The sequence below is a fragment of the Alligator mississippiensis genome, chromosome 1 (assembly GCF_030867095.1).
Source record: "Alligator mississippiensis isolate rAllMis1 chromosome 1, rAllMis1, whole genome shotgun sequence".
Classification (NCBI taxonomy): Eukaryota; Metazoa; Chordata; order Crocodylia; family Alligatoridae; genus Alligator; species Alligator mississippiensis.
In genome coordinates, this window is record NC_081824.1 from 330,714,047 (window position 1) to 330,737,780 (window position 23,734).

The 23,734-nt window shown below is 45.5% G+C and overlaps 2 protein-coding genes across 4 annotated transcripts in view; one reads left to right on the forward strand and one right to left on the reverse strand.

Annotated features, from left to right (window-relative positions):
* The window catches only part of STS (steroid sulfatase), a 217,899-nt gene extending 211,060 nt beyond the window's left edge, over positions 1-6,839 (reverse strand). Inside the window, exon 1 of the mRNA XM_059720932.1 lies at positions 6,699-6,839. The gene's annotated coding sequence lies outside the window, so the exon portion shown is untranslated. The remainder of the gene's footprint in view (positions 1-6,698) is intronic.
* The window catches only part of PUDP (pseudouridine 5'-phosphatase), a 113,702-nt gene continuing 96,587 nt past the window's right edge, over positions 6,620-23,734 (forward strand). The window contains exons 1-4 of one of the 3 annotated variants that reach the window (XM_059720934.1): positions 6,653-6,729; positions 7,851-7,896; positions 11,134-11,221; positions 13,748-13,907. In XM_059720934.1, coding sequence (XP_059576917.1) covers positions 13,868-13,907 — 40 coding nt within the window. In that variant the 5' untranslated portion in view covers positions 6,653-6,729; positions 7,851-7,896; positions 11,134-11,221; positions 13,748-13,867. Of the gene's footprint in view, positions 6,730-7,850; positions 7,897-11,133; positions 11,222-13,747; positions 13,908-23,734 lie in introns of all 3 variants that reach the window. The other 2 variants (XM_059720933.1, XM_014600340.3) reach the window with 2 other exon arrangements.

The following is a 23,734-nucleotide window of genomic DNA, read 5'->3' on the forward strand; positions in this document are numbered from 1 at the left end:
AATAGAAGCCAATATGCAAAATGCAGGTCTGTGCAAAGTCAAATGTGTGATACTGAGGATCAGAGGGATAGGAGACAACAGGTGTGAGACATGTGAAGGGGGAAGGGGGAATGTTGAACTGGTGAAAGAATACAGCTAGTACAATGCAGACAGGTTACCGAGGAGTATCAGATGGCAGGCAGGTCATAATGTGCCATAAATCCAATGTCAATATTTAGTTCATGATTTGTTATTGCACACTAACTTCCCAGCCAGATGATTTCTGAATATGGAGCAACATCAAATTTTTCTGCTGCAAGAGGAGAAGTAGGAAGAGAATTGTGGCTCACAGACTGTGTCCTAGAACATTTCAATTCCTCTACATCTCCCCTCATACTATGAGGGGATTTACAAGGAGAGAGAAATTTCTTCCACCCTTGTAAAAGTAGAGATTACTCCCTGCTTCTTTCCCAATCAGCCACTTCTGCCCCACTTCTTCTCCGCCCTGCAATATCTATTCTCTTACAGGAAGAAATAAGTACCAGGTCTGGCTCCTAGGTCTAGATAGGCTGAGTAAGGAAGGGGAATGGGTCTTTTAACTCTGTCAGTTTTATGATTTAGCCATTTAAGATAAGGGGACACTCTTATCTGTAGAAAAAATGAGTTTACATCCTCTTTCCTTTAAATGATTATACCAATAAACCAGTAAATTGTTACTTTAAATGCCTCTGTAAATATATTTATTAATTGCTTTAAGCCAATTGCTTACTGTTTTTAATTGTAAGTACATTTACAGAAACACTGACATTCACTTGATGTACGTTACTGAAGTGAAAAGCTTTTTCTCTGACAGACGGACACAGCATTGGGATGAGTTATTTCTTATTAGGGCTTAGTAGGCTCAAATATAGCGTCTTGGATCTCAGTTTGTACTTTTCATTTAATTATAAATCTCTCTGAGTAAGTTATTATTAATAATGGGTTTACAAGCTGTTTATTTAAAAGTCTATGAGAGGTTTTTTTTTAAATACCAGATTTTTTACATCTTTAGATTTTTATTTTTTAAATATTCAAAGCAAAATGAATTATAATCAATTTACCCTCTTTGCCAAGGCACCTGCAGAACAAGGAGAAAATAAGCCACTTCATACAGCACATCATGTTTCTATCACTACTATAAAGCCTAATGTAACTAGAAGCATGATTCTGGAACATTTCCAAACCTTAAAACAGGATTTTAAAATGTTGCTAAACATTCTCATCCATGCATTTTAGAATATGATAATTTAGCATAAAATATGTAAATTTTAGTTTTGATACATTTAAAGGACATGATCCTAATGACTTCAGGATCAAGTATGTGAATCAGGAAAACATGCAAGCGTGTTCTTGAGTCTACTGCTATTCTAGAAAGACCTTATACATATCCTTAATTTTCAGGGTGATTTCAAATCAAATATATGCTTAAGTCATTTCCTGTATCAAGCCCGAGAGAACTTCAGGCCAATGTCACTCCTGTTCCATCTTTATAAGCGTTATGAATGCCTTATTGTTAATCGCCCCTCACCTCATATAAAACAACATCTCATACCAAAACAAGCTGGATTAAGACCAGGCAAGTCCTACACAGGCCAAATACTAAACATCACTCAACATATAGAAAATGGATTTGAGAATGGGATGATAACCGATGCTGTGCTTGTAGCCTATCAATGGCATACGACACGGTCAGCCACAGAATCCTGCTTGCCAAAGCCTACAATATGACGCACAACTATCATCTAGTGCAGCTCACTCAATCTCTTTTGGAGAATAGATGTTTTTATGTAAAACTGTGCAAGAAATGGAAATGCTGGAAATGACAACAACATGGCCTCCTACAGGGCACCATGCTAGTACTGATTCTCTTTAACATATATACCAATGACCGACCCACACAGAGTGACACAAGAAGCTCATATATACTGATGATCTATGCATCATGTTGCTACAGAAGGACTTTGCCACTGTCAAGAACAGAACGACATGTGCACTGAGCAACCTCTCAGATTATTACAATAAAAACCAGCTTTGCACCAACCCAGCCAAGAAGCAGGTCACAGCCTTTCACCTATGCTACAGGGAAGCCAAGCAGAAATAAACATCATCTGGGATGAAATCCCAATGACTAACCACCTGAAACCTGTGTACTTGGGGGTTATATTGGACCACTTACCTCCAAAGTACATGTAGAGAAGACAAAAGAGAAAGTCAGCATCCATAACATACTTCAAAAGTTGGTCACCTCAAAGTGTGCAGCGAATACAGCTACATTACACATCACTGCTACCGCCTTGTGTTACTCCATTGAAGAGTATGCATATCTAGTATAGGAGCAAGCAGTTCATGCCAAGAAACTAGGCACGGTTCTAAACGACAGCTGTTATAAAATATCAGGATGTCTACAGCCAATCCCAAAGGATAGCCTGTACTTACAGGCTTGCATTGCACCACCTGGTATCAGAAGAAAGGTAGCGAGCCAAAAAGAAACATCACGACAGATGGAAGACCCTAGGCATCCACTCTATGGTCACACAGAAGTAACCAAATGGCTTAAAGAACAAAAGCATGTTGTGCCCTTAGACACAGTAGTTGACAGGGAGCGACTGAGGTTATGGAAGGAAAGAGTATATGAAAACAGATGCCTTGAAAAGGACCTGAAAGACCTTCCCAGAGGGGCTGATACAGACTGGCCAGTATGGCGATTCCCAGACCCAGACAATGGAGCACCTGCTCATTTGCCAATTTCTTGGTGAGACCTGTACATGGGACAACCTCACTGCAGCAGTGGAATTCACTTGTGCATGATTCTGGAAAAACATCTAGTCTATGACAAGGGAAGAAGGAAGAGAAGGAAAAGGAGGTAGTTCTTTTTGGGGATGTAAGAATATCTACTTCTCAGATGTTCTTCACAGGAAGTTCTTGCCAAATAAATAAATAAGATATAAACAAAACATCCAGGTGTAGCCGACTAAGTAATGCTCTAAACCTGGAAATAATTAAGTCTATGCATATATTCTGTTGATTCTAAGAAAGCAGAAACACTTTCCTGACCAGAACAGATATATGCTGATATATGCCATTAAGTCAGCAGAACTATAAATACATACATTTAAGTATGTGGTTAAGGCTTTGCAGCTAATCATGCCTTAAGCTGTAACCTCACTACATGCTCAGCCAATTAATGGTGAGATAAAACAACCAATAAGCTAAAAAATTGTTCCACAAAAAAGTGAAGTAACATTGTAGCTTGTTGATTGATTATGCGGCCAAGTGCTCCCTTGTGGCTGGGAGCCCCGTCAACTGAGGGAGTCTTGGCCACAGGGGTGCAGCACCTTCTGCCAGCCCCAGAGCTGACAAGGCTAGCAATGGCAGCAGTATTCCTAGCACTGCCCCCAATGTCAACCTTGTCAGCTATAGGGCTTTCAGTGGAGAGAATGCGGCCACCGCTGCAAGCTTCGTTGACTACAGGGCTCGCAGAGGGGACAGCATCATTGGCTGCAGGGCCCACAGTGGGGGCAGCAGGGAGAAGGCTGCAGTGTGGGGCTCACAGTGGGCAGTTCTCCCCACTGCCCCTGCTGTAAGCCCTACAGCCCACAAGGCTTGCAGTGGGAGCAGTGTTCTCGCTGCTGTCTCTGCTGTGAGATTCGTTAGCTGCAGACCTTACAGGCACAAGAGCCAGTCCTGGAGAACAAATCCAGCTCATTTGCACATTTTTTCCCTCCACCTCCTTAGCTTCTTTAAGTTTTGATGATAAAAGTTATCCAGCTTCTGTGCTTCCTCCTTTAACAATCTTACACTACTTTTCTTTCCCACAACCACCGTGTCCACCTGTTCTATGGTATATTCCAACCCCCTTTTTCAGTGGGTAGAAAACCAACCTTAATTTTCTATGACTCTAAAAAAGCAGAAAAGCTTTCCTGCCCAGAAAGCAGACAGATCTTGGGGCTGGCTGGGACCTGTCCTGTTCTGGTCAGGAAAGTGTTTCTGCTTTCTTAGAATCACAGAAAGTTAGGGTTGGAAGGGACCTCAGGTGGTCATCTAGTCCAACCCCATGCTCAGAGCAGGACCATCCCCAACTGGGTCATCCCAGCCAGGGTTTTGTTAAGCTGGGCATTATAAACTTCCAGGGATGGAGATTCCACCACCTCTCTGGGTGATCCGTTCCAATGCTTCACCACTCTCCTAGTGAGATTTTTTTTTCCTAATATCCAACCTAAACTTCCCTTGTTGCAACTTGAGACCATTGCTCCTCATCTTGTCATCTGTCACCTCTGAGAACAATTTAGCTCCATCCTCTTTGGAACCAGCTTCAAGTAGTTAAAGGCTGCCATCACATTCCCATAACGCTGTGGGAGATGGTATTAAAAACCACCTTCTGCATCCTGGTTTGTGAGCTCCAAGAAGAGTTCACAAACCTACATTTTGCATACTGGCTTCTATTCCATCCAGAACACAAAACAACAGCAGACTCTCCCCATCTCTGTTTGTGTCTGAAAACTTGCAAAGAACAATTTTTCCAACTCTTTAGTTGGTCCAATAGAAGATATCATATTTGCCCAAGAAACCTTGCCTACCTGTGTCCTTAGACCAACGTGGCTACAAGCAACACCTCCAAGAACAGAAGCATTTATCTGTGTGCTGTAGTTGACTAGTACACCATTTGGCCCTGCCTCAGGGTTAAACTTTATCCCCACTGAAATGAAGTGGGTCCTGTTTTAGTGTTAAACTTTGTCCACACGAAGATGAAATCAGCAGTTAAATTTAATCTTCACTGAGATGAAGTCCACCCTGCCTCAGGGTTAAATTTCATCTCCACCGAGATGAAGCGGGTCCTGCCTCAAGGTTAAACTTCATCCTCACAACGATGAAGTTGGTGGTTACACATCATACCCACTGAGATGAAGCTGGCAGTTAAACTTCTTTCCCACTAAGATGAAGTGGGTGGTTAAATTTAATCTTCACCAAGATGAAGTCCACTCTGCCTCAGGGTTAAACATCATCCTCACCAAAATGAACTGGGTGATTAAACTTCATCCCCACTGAGATGAAGCATGCAGTTAAAGTTCATCCCCACTGAAATGAAGTCTCCTACCTCAGAGTTAAAGTTCATCCCCAGCGAGATGAAGCTGGCGGTTAAATTTCATCCTCACTAAGATGAAGTCCACCCTGCCTCAGGGTTAAACTTCATCCCCACCAAGATGACGTTGACAGTTAAATTTCATTCCCACCAAGATGAATTTCCCCAGCCTCAGGGTTAAATTTCATCTCCACCGAGATGAAGTAGGTCCTGCCTGAAGGTTAAACTTCATCCCCACAGAGATGAAGTTGGTGGTTAAACATCATCCCCACCAAGATGAAGTCCGCCTTGCCTCAGGGTTAAACTTCATCACCACTAAAATGAAGCTGGTGGTTAAATTTCATCTCACTGAGATGAAGTCCATCCTGCCTCAGGGTTAAACTTCATCCCCGAGATGAAGTCTGCGGTTAAATTTCATCCCCACCAAGATGAAGTTGCCCCAGCCTCGGTGTTAAACTTCATCCACACGAGATGAAGTTGGTTACACATCATCCCCACCGAGACGAAGTCCACCCTGCCTCAGGGTTAAACTTCATCCCCACCGAGATGAAGTCTGCGGTTAAATTTCATCCCCACTGAAATGAAGTCCCCTGCCTCAGGGTTGAAGTTCATCTCCTTCTCAGCATGAGCCTCAGCTTCCCAGGCAGCTTATGATACCCTGTAATAGCATCTCAAGCACCTCTTTGCCTCTGGTTTTCAGGGGTGCCGGCTGCAGCCCTGTTGGTAGGGTGGCCATCATAGAGGACATTCTGTTTTCTGCTACTCTGTCCTCTATTGACATGAAACCCCACACCTTGATGTCCATTTTTCTCTCCAAATACGAAAATAGATACGAAATCGGACGCCTTTATTTTTCTCTTCAAAATAGAGGACACAGAGGACCTAAAGGCGTTGGGTTTCATATCAATAGAGGACAGAGGACAACTGGACTGTCCTCTATGCTAGCCACTCTACCTGTTGGTCCAAGGCCGTGGTTCCCAATCAGCATGCCATCAGAAATGAACAGGCGTGCCGCACTTTTTGCCGTGGCAATGAGCTGCAACAGGTACAAGGCTGGAGAAGGCCTTAACAGGTGTGCTGGGAAGGGGGAACTGGTATTAACACAAGTGTACCTGAGGCAGGAAAAGCTTGGGAAGCGCCGCTGTAAGGGTGCAAGCAGACAAGACTCTTTGGCTGCACAGGATATGAGCCACCTTTCCAAACCATTGAGCGGGTCTAATAAAATGATACCACCCCTCCTTCCCCAAAGAGCCTGGGCTGACTTTGCCTCCGGCGCCCTTTCACTTCCCTTCCCTCCTTCCACATCCTCGGGCGGTGCTTGGGCTGCGCGGCCTCGCCCTACCAGGCCTGCTCCTGAGGCGGCTGGCGGAGAGGAGCCCGCGGGCGCGGCGGGAGGGAAGGGGCCGGCGGCCTCGCCTGCGAGGCGGCAGCGCACACACCTCCCCGGTCCAGCAGCGGGGGTGGGGCGGGGGGCTGCTCCCCCGGCCCCGCCCCGCCCCGGCGCTGCTCTCCCCTCCCCGGATGCACTGGGCGCCTGCGCCGCCGCCGCCGCTGCCGCCGCACCATGGCCGCTTCCCGCCGCCCCGCGCCCGTCACCCACCTGCTCTTTGACATGGACGGGCTCCTGCTGGGTGTGTAGCCTGCCGGGCCGTTGGGGGGGACGTGCTGCTGCAGTGCGGCTTGGCTTGGCTGGGGGCTCCCCAGGGCGGGCTGGGGCGCTGCGCTGCACTGCCCCTGGCCCGGCTCCTCCTCCGCCTCCTCCCCGCCTGGCCCGTGCCGCGCTGGCCGGGCCAGGTGCTCCGTGCCCGCCTGCCCTTGAAGAGCCGGCTCCCCTGTCTGCGTTTGGGTGTGGAGGCTGGGCAGTGTGGAGGCTTTTATCTTGGGTTTTTTTATCTACTGAAGTTTAGTCCTCTTGCCCCGGGAATGCCTTGACATGCTCCCTGGCATTGGCGACACATAGGGGGTGCATGTGCACCCCCTGCGCTTGGCAGCGTATACCCTGCGAAAAGGTGCTGCTGACACTGCTGACAGCTTCCCACTGACTCTGGGGATGGTCCCAAATCGCCGCTGGCTGCTGATGCCCACTCACCATCCCCTCCTTCCCACCACCTACACGGCTGGCAATTCCTGCGGGCAGTGCCCAGTCGCCACTGGCCAACGCTGCTGGCAGCGTCTGTGGGTGACACCCCATCCCCCCTGCTGCTGACGGTGCCGTGGCTGCCTACAGAAGCTCACTGCCACCATGCTGTCACTGCCGACAGAGCCACTGCTGCCTGCGGGACCTCGCCATGCCCCCACCCAGCCTCCAGGGGCCCTGGACACAGTGCCTCTTTGTGGGTAGAAATCACCCCCCTCCTGAAGGAAATGTGTCCCAAAGAGCTTCCAGGTTCCAAGCTGGGGCTCCTGGGTGCAGAGGCTAGGAGGAGGGGAAGTCAGGCAGTGCTTTTGGTACTTCCCCTGGCATAGGCAACTTGTGTCTCCTAAGTCTGGGGGGGCACCCGCAGAAGCCGCCGGCAGGGGCGGGGGGGTGGAGCTGGCGAACTCCCTCTGATGCCACTGGCGGTGTCGGCAGCGGGGACAGCCCTGTTTGGGAGGGCATATGCTCCCCAGTGCCCCTCCTACCAGTCGCCTATATCCCCTGGCCTTGGGGAGACTTCCCCCACTGCTGCTGCTGCTTCCTCAGACTGGGATCACCTCGATTCTGGTTACGGTGCAGGGGAAATACCATAATCACCACATTGTTTTTTCCCAGGGACAGGATAACCACTGTTCTGGCATGGGTTAGTACTCAGGCAGAGGTAATGTATAGTTACTCTTCCACTTTCATTTCCAGTGGGAAGATCTTGGCTTTACGGCCCATGGGTGGGCAATTATTTTGGGCAGAAGGCTGCTTACTGAGTTTTGGCAAGCCATTGAGGGCCACATGACAGGCAGCCAAGGGAAGATAAATATTAATTTTCTAAATTTTTTAGAGGCCCTGTGGGCTGGATGGAATGGCCTGGTGGCCACCCCTGAAAGTTTACACCCACTTTATGGAACTGGGAGACTCCTTCCTAGCTTGCTCCTGCAGCCATACTGCTGAGGGCAAGCAAACCCTGGGGGCATCCAAAATGCAAGCCTCTGGCCTTGGGCCTGCACGTAGGATGCCCACCAAATGATTTGGGAACATCTAAAGGCCCAGGTGGGGGTGGAAGATGTTTGCTGGTAGTAGGGCTACATATGGTGCTTGAATGACTCATGGATTTGGAATTGCTTTGGCTGATTTGGCTTGAAACATGAAAAAATTTCCTAAAGAACCCCCAAACAAAATTCTGGTTACAGTGCAGGGGAGAGGGAGGGTCTGGAGGCCAGAATGCATGGATTGCAGGGGAAATGTCCATCTCTAGACATGAAGCCCCTTAGTTTTAATGTTGACATTCAAAAAGATGGGGATGCTTATTTGTCTAAAATGGACTCTTGGGATTGCAGTTTTCAAGGGAAATATTTGTGGGGGAGTTATAATCCATTTTCTGTTTAGCTATTACTTATTTATGAATTCCATGGATTGTCATTTTACAACCTTTGATCACATATGATACTTCTCTAAGGCACTGTTTGTTGCTTAGCCTCCAGCCCACAGAACCGTGTCATTTGGCCCCTGGGGTTCCCCACAGGTCTAGAAATTTGGTGCCAGGGAGTGGTGGTAATTAATGCTGCTACTGTTCCCCTGCTGCCAAGTTTCAAGCCCAGAGGCTGGGTGTTGTGGCTTTATTCACTAGATCTCTCTGGTATGTGGGACCAGGGCGGCAGGCCTAAACCAGCATGCATGGAACTGAGGCCACGGCAGCAGGACTAGTTCAACATGTTTGGGGCTACGGCGGCACTAATGGGGGTTGGGGTGGTGAGCCCAGTCTGGCACGTACAGGGTAGCTGCCTCGATTTAACGTGCAGGGCTAGGACTGGGACAGGGGACCCAGTCCAGCATATACAGAACTGAGGCCACATGTCACATTGTGCCCATGCTTCATGTCTGCGCTGGCTCAGGCCCACTGACTGTGGACTGATCCTGCACCACTCATTGGCCTGGAGCCCAAAAGGTTGGGTCCCACTGCTTTGAGAGAAAAAGTGTGATTGCCCACCACCCTAAAAATGTAGGCCTTGAGCCTATAAATACATATGCATATGGAATGATTTTATACTGATGAGCAGTCCAGTTGATTTTTAACTGGTCTCTCTATGCATATGTACTTTCAGCATTGCTCTCTTATCTGTGAGCAGCATTTTAGTAACTGAAAGCATTTTGGTGGGTCTCTATTTAGGATAACATTTTGATAACACTTTTAGACTCTGTCTTCGTTATATAGTAAGAACTGAAATTAATTTGTCTTCTGAGTCTTGTTTAATCTCCCAAACTCCTGGGGCTTACACAGTGAAGCAGCATTAGTTTTGCCCTAGGATGTGAGCTGTGTAGCATGCTGGGAAATTAATTATAAGGGATCCCAAGTTCTTGGACCTGAGCTTGCCAAGCTTTGGGCACTCCAGGTATTAAACCTGCTCTTCACTGTTATTAAATTCATCTGCTTTTAAGTGCAATTACAGCTAAATACTGTGTCAATTCCTGGGTTTGTTAACATAAAAATCAAATTTAAATTACAGTATCATGTATATATTGAGCTCTGATTCAGTGAAGAGCGTATACCAACTGGATTAAGACTAATTTTCCCCTTCCCTTATCCACAAGTTATGAAGAATCCTTCAGATTAAAACAAGTTATTTTTCAGTAATTTATCCTGAAACAGTACCATGGTTTCCTTTATAAAATTGAAGACAGCATAACATAAGCATTTGCATTAAGAGAACCTTAGGGTTGTGTGTGCTGTGTATCTTCCAGTGCAGAGGCACAGTATGACACCACTGTCTTAATGCAGGCACACTTATAACAAATTTTCAGAAGATGTGATATATTTCAGCCGTTAAATTATTTTGGGTTTTGTTACAACTTTAGCATGGTTTTTGGAGTGCATATATCCTAAGCAGGGAACCATGAAATTCTGAAAGCAGGAAGTCCAACGAGTGGTGACTCTTAGGGTTAGATCCAACAGACAAGTTTTGGCTTCTAAATGGTCAGGAACAGCTCATTAGCCGTTTAATTTTGCGGTGCAGGTTGGAGGAGAAATCCCCTGATAGACACTCAGGGGATTCTCTGGTTTCTAGTATGTATATACTGTATTCCTATTTATGTTTTGAAAAAGAATAGACAAAATTGTATACAACCAGAATTAGTGAGATCAGTGTCTGACCCTCAAGTTTTTTATGAAAAGTCCAGTACTAAGTTAATTTTAGTTGTTTTAAAAAAGGAATGTGTGTTTTGTGTATATAGTGCAAATGGAAGCTGAAGAAATAAATTATGTATGGGTGTTTAAATGCCATACACATTTTCATGAGACAACATTTATAAAGAGTATGACCAAAATTTTTTCAACTGCCTGAAACTATGCATCTGTAGCCTGTTATTCAGCACACAAATGTACGGCTGTTTTTTTCAGAGATTTTCTCAGTTATCTCCATTGACTTGAAGGCTAATCTTCCTTGAAAAATATAGTTCCCTGTTTTAAAGCTTAAGATGCAAACAAAACATGAAGCAACTAGTTTCAAAAGTCTGTTCTAGGGTGGAATTCCTGAAGTTTGAGCCTAGAACTTTTATAGCACCCTCCACTATTTAAAGCAGTGGCAGGCAGTTATTTCAGGCGGAGGGCTGCTTACTGAGTTTTGGCAAGCCATCGAGGGGCACATGGCAGGCAGCCAGGGGCAGATAAATATTAATTTTCTAAATTTTTAGGGGTCCCGCAGGCCAGATAGAATGGCTTGGCGTGCTGCATCTGGCCTGCGGGCCGCATTTTGCACACCCCTGGTTTAAAGTGTCCAAGGTAAGACTGGTATGCTAGAATTCGAGGTAAGGTATTCATGAATGTAAACTGTTTTATTATTTTAAAATCCCCTTTCTGTATGCCACAGTTTGCTTCAATGAATAATTTTAAACAATATTTTGTTTTAAGAAAGCTGGTGTGGGGTCCTGTATTCTTCACTGGTCAGCAATTTCCAAAAGAAGGAACCATAGGAATCTGTATCGTTGGACTTGCTAAAGTAAGCATGCACACTTTGAAAGTTGTCTCTGTAGCTATATATCTTCATAGAAGAGTTTTCTATAATATCCATCACTGTAAGTTCTTATGTGTTCCACACATAAGATATTTTAAAAGCTATGTTTCAATTCCAAGTAAGTCTAGTTTATTGTAAAGTAAAATAATGCAAATATTGTGATTTATTATTTTTGTTGGTAGTCACTTCTGGCTTAAGGACTGTCCTTTTAAGAAGGGAGTAGGTGTGGTAAGATGATCTGTTTGTAGAATGAATATGTGCCAGTCTAGCAAAGAACAGCTCTAAAGAAGGAATTATAGTTGTTTCGAGAGCACAGAAGGAATTAACTCACTCATGCTACCTGAGCACTGTAAAGAGATTATTATTCAACTCCCCAGTGTAATGAGATTATTATACATGTATATGTCTCATGTTTGCTTTCTTTATCATATACTGATAAAGAGTAAGTCCTTGGGCAGGCATTACATTTGGAGTGTTAAATATGCCTTTTAGCATTATCAAGAGTGAGTGTAAAACCATTAAAGTGCTTTGTAGCAAGAACAATATGCCACAAAATGTTACTTTTTTCTAACAGCACTTTTAGCAGTGCAGCAATTTCTAGCACCATGTTTAATGCTTTTATGGTAACACATTGCACTACATGTTGTATGTTACCTTACATAGTTCAGTCCTCCAGCATCCCAGAAGGCTTTGCTTCTCACCGCCCTCCCCCAGCTCAAGGGAATCTGTCTGTGACTGACAGTGAAGTCTACTGGCCCAGGGAGTCAGAGCTGAGTGCACACATGGCCATGTTGCTCAGGGCTGCATTTGTTCACGAGCAAAATAAAATCCTTCCCAATCCACTTAATAGGGGATTTTGAGATGTTCCGAGAGCACTGCCCAATTGGAGTTGACTGCTGATAGATTCTCAAATCCAGCAGCTTTACTCAAAACTAGTCCTTTTCCATCGTCCAAAAACACAGCATGAATCTCCCCCCTCTAAACCTGTTGTGCATTACAAATAGCTGTGTCATATTGGCATCTCTGGTTTTACGTACAAGCCCAGCAAGGGCACTGAGAGAGAACGTGTGGGCTGTTGATTCTGTATGTAAGTACTCAAAGGTCGTCTGAGCTTGGCTTAGGGCTGCTGTAATTGTTAAAGGCCATGGATGGAGCAACAAGGACTGTTAAATACCACTCCTGAAACCAAAGCAGAGTTCTGTTAAGCATTGTTTGCCAAGGGCTGTTCTGTGGGTGGCTTTGTACTGTATGTTGTACAATGTAATGAGCCAAGGCCTAACCGGGGCTGATTCAGTCTCAGACCCTGATTGGAGGTAGTCAGACAATAAAGCTGAGTCATCCCTCAAGGAGAGGTCCCACCCACGCTGGCGAGGTAAGCTCACACCACACTGGAGAGCTTACAGCCAGGAGATGTGCATGAAAAATACATGCACATCTCCTTGCTGTAAGTACATGTCTGACATGAAAAGTACATGTCTTTATGTTCTTGCAAGGCCTGGAGTTGGGGGTGGCACCACCAGATCTGCTAGGCCAGTATGTTGAGCTCAAGTAGAAAAGCCTCTGCAAAGTTGGCAATGCGATCCCCTTGCTCATGACTTCCCGCAGGTTGGCAAAGAGGATGATGTATAGCGCTAGCACCTGCTGGTACCTCCCAGCACTGCCTCTCCCACTGCTACTCCCAATGTTGTCCAAATTGGGTTGGTGACAGACCAGTTTCAAGCTTTTTTATGGAGATGGCATCTTGCCTCTCTATTATGAAGGGTGCTCTTCTGCTGATGGCCTATCCCACAAGTGTGGGGGCCAATTCAGTGGATATCTATGTGAAGGTAGCCTGGCGTATCCTGAAGTTCTGATTCAACTATTCACCCCGGGTCCTCAAGATGATGCACTCCCAGCAATCAGTGCTTTTGTCATATGCCCCAGAGCAGGTCTGTAAGTAGTTTGGGCCAGCATAGTGTTCATCATGGCATCATTCTTATTGATCAGGTAGTTGGTGGGGGCTGGCAAATGGGGAACAGAGCTTGAGGACAGGTGTGGCTAGGACTTTGGTTGTGCCTGCATAACCATTCATTTCCTTCCTTTCTATCTTCCTCATATGCCATCTTTTTCACCAAATACTCATGGCTGCTTACAATAAGAAAATGCAATAACTTAAAACAGGGCTTTGGTGAGTCTCAAAAGGGAGGAAGTTCCACAGCCAAAAAGCAACCGAGGAGAATGACCTCCCATGTATTTTTGCCAAGCAGACTTGATGTATTGATGGTATTTTAGGGTCATTAAGGGCCTTATAGATCAAATCCAGTACTGTGAATTGTGCCCGAAAAGCTATTGGGAACCAATGCAGACTCTGGAGCACCAGGATTATATGGTCCTAGAAACCCACCCCTTTCAGAAGGCAAACTACTGCATTGTGCACTAGCTGAAACTTATGGATGGTTTTCAAGAATAGCTGTATGCAGTAGTCTAACCTTGAGGTTATATACAGCCTTCTGACTATAGCTTTCTCACTAGATGGAGTTGGTGAAAAGCATTCCTAGCCACAGCTACCACCCAAAGATCCAAGTACTGCAGAGGATCCAGGAGTACCCAAAGGAGCTTCCCAGGCTGCTGCTTAGCAGGAGCTGAACAAACATGCTGAAGAAACAGTGGCAGACCTTGGTTCTGCTCGCAGGTATACACCATGTACCTGGATCATAGATTCATAGATTGTAAGGGGCTAGAAGGGACCTCGCAAGATCATCAGGCCCAGCCCCCCTGCACTAGGCAGGAAAGACAACTGGGGTCAGGTGACCCCAGTGACGTGACTGTCCAGTCTCCTCTTGAAGATTTCCAGGGTAGGTGATTGCACCACCTCTGGACTGAGTTCATCAGAAGACTCAGGGTTCAACTCTAGGCTGGGAGAATGATTGGCGAGCAGGGCTCCTGGTTTTCTCTGATAACACGCCCCCCCCCCCAACTTTTTTTTCAGGTTTAAAAAAAAGTAATCCAAAATCCACATTTTTCCATGATCAAAATGAAACACCATTATATATACTTGTGTGTCTGTGTGTATGTATATGTGTATATATGTATATACACATATAAGTATTACTGGTGTTTTATTTTGATCACAGAAAAAAGTGGATTTTGGGTTACATTTTTTTTAAACCTGAAAATTGGGGATATTTTTTTTTTATCAGAGAAAACTGGGGTCCTTGTCAATGATCTTTTGGGAGTAGAAATGGACCAGGGGATCCATACCTCTGCACTCCCAGGCCGAGGGAGAGAGGAGTTCCTGGGGAAGGGGAAGAACCCTGGGTGAGCACGGTCTCTGGGCAGCCAGCCATAGCAGAGGTGCTCTGCTCTGTGTTCAGCTGTCCTTGGGAACCTCTGGAGATGTCCACAAAGCACTCTGGGATCTCAGCACATAGGTCCTGTGGCTGTGGACCATTAACAATATATGCTCTCTGTGTGCCCTGAAGTGCTCTAGACAACTCATCACATGAACAACTGCACATACGTACCATGCCATGTTTTTGCGGCGCTACGAATTTCCCCAGAATTCTTAGTGTTTCAGATGAATGCCTGTCCATACCTTTAAAGTTTACCCTATTTTCCTTTTCTTCCAAGTGTAAGTTGCTTGGGAGGTAATTGTAACAATACTGATAGGAATTCTTCCATAGAACTTGCTTGTATGCACATTATATTATATTTTCTAATGTGAATGAGCCATTAACACAGTTAAATATTTCTTCTGCATCATAGCAAAAAGCACCAATTCAAGTGAAATTCAGTCCCCTGTAAATTGTTCTCTATCATCGCTTGAGTGCAGAAATTAATCTTCTTAAGGTATAAACTGGAAGTCTTTTAAAACCATTTTCTCTCTCTAGGTCATGGCATTGTACCATATTGGCATTCTCCATTTTTATTTCAAGAGAAGGGGAGTGCAAGAGAGTATCCTGATGTTCTGTAGACATGTTCTGATTTTTTTTAAAGGGGCTTAGATCAATTGTGTTTCAGTATTTCTAATATTCTGCATGAGCTCTTGACGTTAAACAGCTCATCTGTTAAACAGTAAAGCAAGCTAATAACTACAAATAACTATTTCTTTACACATGAAAACTAATGTCTTTTAGCAAGCAGAACTTTGACACAGATGTAAAGATAACAGTAGTGCAAAGCATCACTATTGTTATCTGTCTGGGAGAGATTTACAAACTGTCTTTAGGACTGCCAGTTGTTTTTTCGATACCACATCTTAACTTAGTTACCTGTCTATTATATACTGAGTCTCCATCATTTTCATAAGTGCCACTGGAATCAATTGATGATGCTGCCAAGAGTGGGGATCAGTTTGGGATCAAGCCAGGCAAACAAAGTCAAATGAAAATGCAATTTAAAATGATATCACTATAGTATAATAATTTTCTCTTTAAAGTTTGTCTCATTTCAGTCATATGGGTGTATTCTTTTCTTGTATTAAGTTTGAGCCTTCTAATTCAGTTTCCTTTTCCTTCTCACCTATATACTTTGTTTGATAAAGCCACTGTTTGTTTTTTCTCCTCATAAAAGTAAACATTTTCAAACTTTGTTGGGTTAAGCTCTTAAGCGCATTTTAGGCTCCTGGCAGATATCCCACTTAGGATGTGATTAACTGCTTAATCACGCCTCATGTAGTAACTCAGCTACATATTAATGCAATTAATGGTGTGATAAAACAAGGAATAAGCCACTGTGTTCTGATACAAAGTATGTGCAAGAACATTGTGGCTAGTTCCTGTCACTCCTGAAATTGCACTTGTGGCCAGGCTGATCAGGGCTCTCAGCTTTGGGAGCGCGTGAGAGCCCTAGACTCCCATGCTCTCCTGAAGCTGGAAATGCTGGACTGCTGCCCCCAGCATCCAGGGTTTTTTTCTGTTTGTTTTTAGTCTTTGGGCTTATCTGGTCAGCAGTTTGGCTAGCGGTGATATAATGATGTTTCATAGTTACATAGTTGTTAGGGTTGAACCTTTGGTGGGTCATTGCTTAGTTTATATATTGTCACCTCTGCCTTTTTACAATTATGTATCATATCAGTTCACTGGGCATTTTCTGTGTTCTTCTGTGATTGCTGACAATGAGCTCCTCACCTGTAGTGATGGTATTTGCAGAAAAAAGGGCCTAGTGTCACCTGTAGTCTTTGTATAGACCAGCAATTTGCAGACTGAGGTCTGGGATGTAATCCTTACATTGACATGAAATTATGCAGGTAGTCCCTTTGAGTACAGTTGGAATAAACAGCTTAGTTCAAAGTGTCTAAGGACTTGCTTATATGGGAATATTAACTTATGCCGTTTGTGTCACTGAGCACAGAGCAGCTCCCTATTGGGAGGGTGTATAATCCCCCTCACTTTATGCTTTGCTCTATATGGGAAAGGAGAGGAAAATCCTTTTTGTGCTTGGTGCAGAGAAATATTTTCTCCTTGTTGTGGGCTCCCTGCTGGGGATGGGCAAGCTCCCTCAGCTTGGCTTTGCTCAGTGTGGCAAGGAATACTAGGAGGAGACCCTTATGGGAAGTTACACATACACATTTTCCAGCAACAATACAATGTCCCCAGTTTCCAATACTTAAATATGCACACTAATATTCTTTCTACTTATTTGGTAGTTGCAGAAGTCAACCTCTTGTGTCCCACTGCACAGGATAAGAATAAAACCCTTGCTATAGTCATTCATGCTTGTCTACTCTGTCAACTTATTTAAGGCTGATTTCTGATTCTTTTTTGCTTGAATTGCCTGTCCCAGTCACTGCTGGCTTGATGTGGACTTCCCTTCCAACTCTTCTTTGGATCTTTTTCCTCTGCCATGGCTTCGGACTCATTCCATACACACATTCTTGGTTTGAGTGACATTCTCATCAGACAAACCAAACTCTACTTCCTAGTTCACCAGCATTGTCTTCGGGCTAAAACCTGGGCTTCACCGACTGACATAGTCAGCCATGTGATTCAAGCAGTCTATTTCTGTCTTGTATATGGAGTGACAGCTGCTCCTTCTGGTGAAATCCAAGTTACTGGCAGCCAGCCAGCTCCTTATTACTGTCTAGAAATGACACTTCAGCATCACCATGAAAGTGTGTCTGTATCCTATGCCCACCTTTCCCCCAGAATAGGGGAGCAGGACCTATGCTAACTGGTTACTTCACACATTTCAGTCTTGACTGCCTTCCTTAGCACCTTAATTTTATCTTTCCTTACAGGAATTGTCAGTTTTTTACTTCAGGAGGTATAATTACTATTTGGAAGCTATAAATGACAAATTCCTCTATCACCCTAAGGACTCAGCTCTACAGTTGCCTACGCAATGTTACACTTTTTTTTTCTTTTGATATTCTCTTTGAAATTGTGTTCCCTTTGCTAATCCATTTAGCATCTCACTCCTACAGAGATTTGTATACTTTTCATTTTGCATTGATTGACATTTGCTCAATTTCTGGTCAGTCTTTACCAAGCTGAAGATATACTCTGTGTATGTTGAAAAATTGCAGTGCTGATTCCCGAATGCTTATAAAGGAAAGATGACTTTAGTGAGCTTGTGAGGGTTGTAACTGGATTGGAGTTGCCTGGTATGTTGGCTACTAATTAAAAAAAGGCAGGAGACAGACCGATGGCTCAGTTTTTATTGTTAACACCCAGGCTAAGGACAGAAATTACACATAAACTGATATAAATGATCAGAAACTGGTTCAAATATGTAACAGTACACAAACCACTTTCAAAATGGCCGAAACTGGTTTAACATAAACCTAGATAAATGTAGTATCAGACTTAACTGATTTAGGTTAAATCAGTTTATTGAACTTCTGTCCTAGATCCCCTCCAGATTTAAGTTAACTCACAGTCCCTCAGCATCCCAGGATGCTTTGTGCCTCCCGGAAAATCTCCCTTTGCAGCGTTGGTGGGCTATCTTTGGCCCAAGCTGTCTGCTCCAGCCCAGCAGGGAGGAATGCTCTAGCACTCCCCGGCTTCTGGCCTGGATCAATGCAGGGATGTGGCTGCATTTCCAGAATAAAAAGTGAATGTGTGTTCAGTTGCTTATCAGTTCAATCTACACACCTTAGACTAACCTGGGAAGTTCAGCCTCAGGCTTTTTGTGTTTTAGGGCTAAGTACAGTCAAGATGCACAGTTATCTCAGTGCCTGTCAAGCTTCCCATTATAGTGAAACACCAGTTCTTATGAGCATGTTTGCATGGGAGGGCCAACAGGGGGTCACACTTGGATTCCCACCCAGATTCCCTCGCTTCAGCCTGCATGTATATACATGTGATTCAACAAATTTCTCCTTATTGGCTAATTCATAATTCTCTTTGTGCTGCTGAGTTCCTGTGAGCTAGACAGAACCAGTTCTACTGTGTTCCGTGGATGTGCATTGTTAGCTGGGATTTGTGTCCTTCTGAAATTGATGGGATTTTTTTTTTTTTAAATCAGGCAGGAGGTAAGGTAAATTTGCTAAGATGATACATGAGGAGGAAGAAAAGAAGATGGTGATAAAAAGCCTCATTCTTAGTGTGAAGTCAGGCAGAAGGCAGGGTAGACTAACTAAATCAGAGATGCATTGCGCTGCTTATGAGAGATTTCATAAGCAGCGGGACCATTTTATGTTGTTCTCTAACAAGGCTGCTTTTTTTCCCCCTTAACATATTTAAGAAACTTAACAAAGGCACAGTGCAAACTGTGTTTCATACATTTGGTTACATAAATCACAACTATGCTATCATTCTCATTCTGAAAATATAATATCCTCTGAGTGCCCTCTTGCAAATCCTTCTTGAAGGTGGTTTCTGTCTGGGTCTCTGTTAGCTGCCTCCTAGAATATGTTCTTTTCTGAGAGCTCCACGCCAGCTGTTGCGGCAGGGCGTTGGGGTTAGGTTACAAGGCTGGGGAGGACAGGAAGGCTCGTGGGGGTCAGTGAGGCATATGGGCCAGTGTTCTAAGGTTTTGATACTTGGGGAGGGGAAAAGCAAATGTGGGTCGGTATTGCTGGTTTTGAAGGATGTGTTGAGCGAGTCGAGGAAGATTGTGATAGCGGAAGTGTCTTTACAGTGTGTGCGCCTCCCTGGGGCATGTAAGTGAGGAAGAAGCAAGTCTCTGCCTGTGAAAACTTTCACTCTTTACTTAAGTAAGGAAATACTGCAGGGAGCAAATGAACTTAAAAAGCAAATGCTTTAAAGAGGAGAAAAACTTCAAAAAGAAACACCGCACAATGCTAGACCTGGTTTTAGCAACAGGGGGTGATCTCATGGGGAACCTGCAAGTACACAGTAACTTGATAGTGACCATCACTTGGTAGAGTTCACTATCCAGCGAAGGGTGAGAAAAATATCTGGCGAGGCTAAAGTGTTAGACTTCAGAAGGGCCAACTTTAGTAAACTTAGAAGCCTAGTTAGTGAGGTGGCAGAACTCAAGAGCATCGAGCAAATGGGGTCCAGGAGGGTTGGAAGATTCTCAAGGCAGTGATCCTTGGGGCACAAAAGGAGTATCTCCTCCTCAGGAAAGGGGCTAAGGGGAAAAAAAGCCCCCTTGGCTGAACAGGGAGCTCCAGGAAAGACTGGAGTCAAAGAAAAAGATTTATAGGCATTGGAAGCAGGGGGCAGTCACCAAGGAGGCATACACCTCCCTGGCGCGCTATTGCAGGGAGTCAGGCAGGCCTGGAGCTTGGGGTGGCTTCAGCAATTAAGGACAACGAAAAGTCCATTTACAGATACATAGTGAGCAAAAGGAAAGTGCAGAGTAACATAGGGCCCCTGCAGGACAAATCAGGTCAGTTTGTGGTTGACGCAGGGAAAAAGGCAGAGCTCTTCAATGAGTTCTTTGCTTCAGCATTCCTAAGTCCTGACCAAGACAATTCCCCCACCTTGAGCATAGACAGATGTTCAAAAGGCATCAGACTGCCAAAGGTTAATGCTGACTTAGTTAAGGAGCACTTAGAAGGGCTGGATGGGTACAAGTCAGCTGGCCCAGATGACCTGTATCCATGGGTGCTGAAGGAATTGGCTAGTGTCATAGCTGAGCCGCTGGCACAGCTTTTTCAGCACTCATGGTGCTCTGGCCAGGTCCCGGAGGACTGGAAAAGGGTCAACGTGGTGCCCATTTTTAAGAAGGGGAGAAGGGATGAGCTGAGTAACTTTAGGCCAATCAGTCTTACCTCTATCCCTGGGAAAATACTGGAAAAAATCATCAAAGAGTGTATTTGTGAAGGCCCAGCAGGGGAAACGATGCTGAAAGGAAACCAGCACGGGTTCGTCACCGGTAGATCCTGCCTGACAAACCTTATAGCCTTTTATGAATAAGTAGCAGGAACTTGTCCTCCTGCTTAACACAAATAACTATGATGTCATAGGAATAACGGAGACCTGGTGGAACTCCACCCATGACTGGACCACGTGTATAGACGGCCATACCCTGTACAGGAGAGATTGAGTAGACAAAAGGGGCGGGGGTGTAGCTCTGCCAAGGAAAGCTATATGTCCCTGCGAGCTAATATTGGCGACCAGGGTGGATGACTGGAGACCCTCTGGGTTAAAATGAGCGGGGAACACGGCTCAGGGGACACAATGGTGGGAGTCTACTACAGACCTCCCACCCAACGTCAAGAGCTTGACCAGGAGTTCGCCAGGGAATTGGCTGAGGCCGCATGCTCCTGGTCCATGGTTGTCATGGGAGACTTCAACTACCCAGACATCTCATGGGAAGAGCGCTCGGCCAAATCTGAGCGGTTGCAAAGCTTCCTCTTGTGCGTGGATGACCTCTGTCTGACACAGGAAGTCTACAGGCTGGTGAGAGGTAAAGCGCTGCTCAACCTTGTACTGGCAACCGGGAATGACCTAATCAGCAACCTAATGATCGAAGGGAAGCGGGTGACAGTGACCATGAGCTGATCACCTTCACCATCTGCCATAAAGCTGGCAAGTCAGTCAGTAATACAGAAGTCCTTGACTTCAGGAAAGCTGACTTTGACAAGATAAGGAGGCTTGTCAGTGAGGCCCTAAAGGGCCACAACCAAAAGGGGAGGGGGGTTCAGGATGAGTGGTTGCTTCTCAAGGGAGCAATCCTGGATGTGCAAGCAAAGTCTATCCTGTCTCGGAGGAAAGGCAGCAAAAGGGCACAGCAGCCCCCTTGGCTCTCCAGGGAACTGGCGGACCTCTTGCATCTTAAAAGGAAGACCTACAAAGGATGGAGGACTGGAACCACCACCAAGGAGGAATACTCTGCTCTGGTCTGGAGCTGCAGAGAGCAAACCAGGAAAGCCAAGGCTGCGATGGAACTCCAGCTAGCTACAAATATCAAGGACAATAAAAAGTCCTTTTTTAGATATGTTGGGAGCCTGAGGAAAAGCAAGGGCAACATTGGGCCCCTGCTAAACCGGGTGGGACAACTGACAACCGATGCCCATGAAAAAGCAAACTTGCTAAATGGGTACTTTGCGTCAGTTTTTCACCAGTCCCATGGGATGCCCCTGCCCACAGTGGGTCAGGGAGGCCCGGGTGAGGGAGATCCCTTGCCCTCCATCGAATCTGACCTTGTGAAGGAACACCTTGACAGGCTGGATACCTTCAAGTCAGCCAGCCCTGACGGTTTACACCCAAGGGTACTCAAGGAGCTGGCAAGCATCATAGCTCAGCCCCTGGCATGGATCTTCGAGAACTCCTGGCGCTCTGGGGAAGTGCCTGAAGATTGGAAGAAAGCCAATGTCGTACCTATCTTCAAGAAATGGAGGAAAGTGGATCCGGCAAACTACAGGCCCATCAGCCTGACCTCTGTCCTGGGGAAGGTCTTAGAAAAGTTTATCAAAAAGGCCATTCTTAACAGACTGGCTGGTGACAACATCCTGAGGGATTTTAACTGGGCTTAGTAAGAGGTGAGCTAAACTTGTGACAGCACGGGTTTGTTGCGGGTAGGTCTTGCTCGACCAATCTCATTTCCTTCTATGCCCAGGTGACCTATCACCTGGACAAGTGAGAGGAGGTTGATGTTGTACATCTTGACTTCAAAAAAGCCTTCCATCTGGTATCCCATGATCATCTCTTGGCAAAACTGGCCAACTGTGGCCTTGGGTCCACCACGATCCGCTGTCTGGGGAATTGGATCTGTGGTTGGACCCAGAGGGTGGTGGCTGATAGAAGTTAATTGTCATGGTGCCCAATCGTGGGAGGGGGAAGGGGATGGGTAAAGATGTTCCTGCTAGCCGGGGGGGGGGGGGCAGGGAAATTGGTACCTGCTTTGGGGACTAAAAAATTCCCCAACTGCTGCTTCCATGGTATGATCTGCCTGTCCTAGTGGGAGGAAAAGAGGAAGGAGCCTGGAAGCAGAGGGTGCAGATACTCCTGCAGTGCCAGTCCCTGTTCCCTTGTCCTGCTTTTAAAATCCCGGATCCACTTCTGATCTCCAGAATTTGAGTGCCATGGCATATGTCCCGGTTAAAGCCATATGGATCCATGGAACTAGATAGCTAGAGTTCCAGGGCTATGTCTGACTCAGCACTACTGGGAAATTGGAAGAGTTTGATGGGAGATAGATCACCTCATGGCAGAGGAGTTTGGTGGCATGGAGCAGTGCATCCTTGAAGTGTGAAGGACTGCATAATCCTTATGCTCTGTCTGCAGAACATTCTGATGTGTAGATAAGGAGTAGTATGTGATAATCAGGGATCCTGGTTTTCTCTGATTAAAAAAAAAATCCCCAAATTTTGCTTTAAAAAGGTAACCCCAAATCCACATTTTTTTCCATGAATAAAACGAGGCAACACTATATATAGTGTTTCATTTTAATCATGGAAAAATGTAGATTTTAGGATACTTTTTTTAAATCGAAAATTGGGGATTCTTTTTTTTATCAGAGAAAACCAGGGTCCCTGGTGATAATACCTTAAGATAATCCTTGCCTGAAAGGAGCAACCGTGAAATTCCACAGTGGCACTTAACATGTAGCAGGTGTAGCCTTGAGGGTGGCTGTGACTCCCCCTAGTTGGCCATGGGACTCATGCCCAACTCCAGCTCCTCCACCCTCCTTTTTCACCTCATCTACCACACCTTGCAAGAATTTTTCCAGAGTTGAAGGAGGCTGCCCCAGGGCCCCAGATTGAGCACCCAGTTCACTTTAGCCTTGCCCTCAGGCACTAAATTGTGGCCCTTCTAGCCCTATTAGTGCCTCAGGGCACCAGTTACCTTATGGACAGTATTCATGGCCTCTGTCCTCCCCTGTAGATACTTGCAGATTGTACTTGGTATCACTTTGGAGAGGCAACCTGCCCCCAATGCAGCACTTAGCCCCCTCAGACCTCAAAACTTTGTTGGAGCTTCAGCCTTTCCATCTTTGGCCCCTTTTCCATGGCTGCACCGCTTCGCCTAGGTTCACTGACTTGGACCTCTGCTTCTGGGCCCCAGCCCCATCTCTCCCTTCTCAGGTTCTGAGCCCCTGGCCATGGTCCTGTCCTTCTCAGGCTGGTCATCCCCTTGGTGTCCCTCAGCCAGGTAACGTACT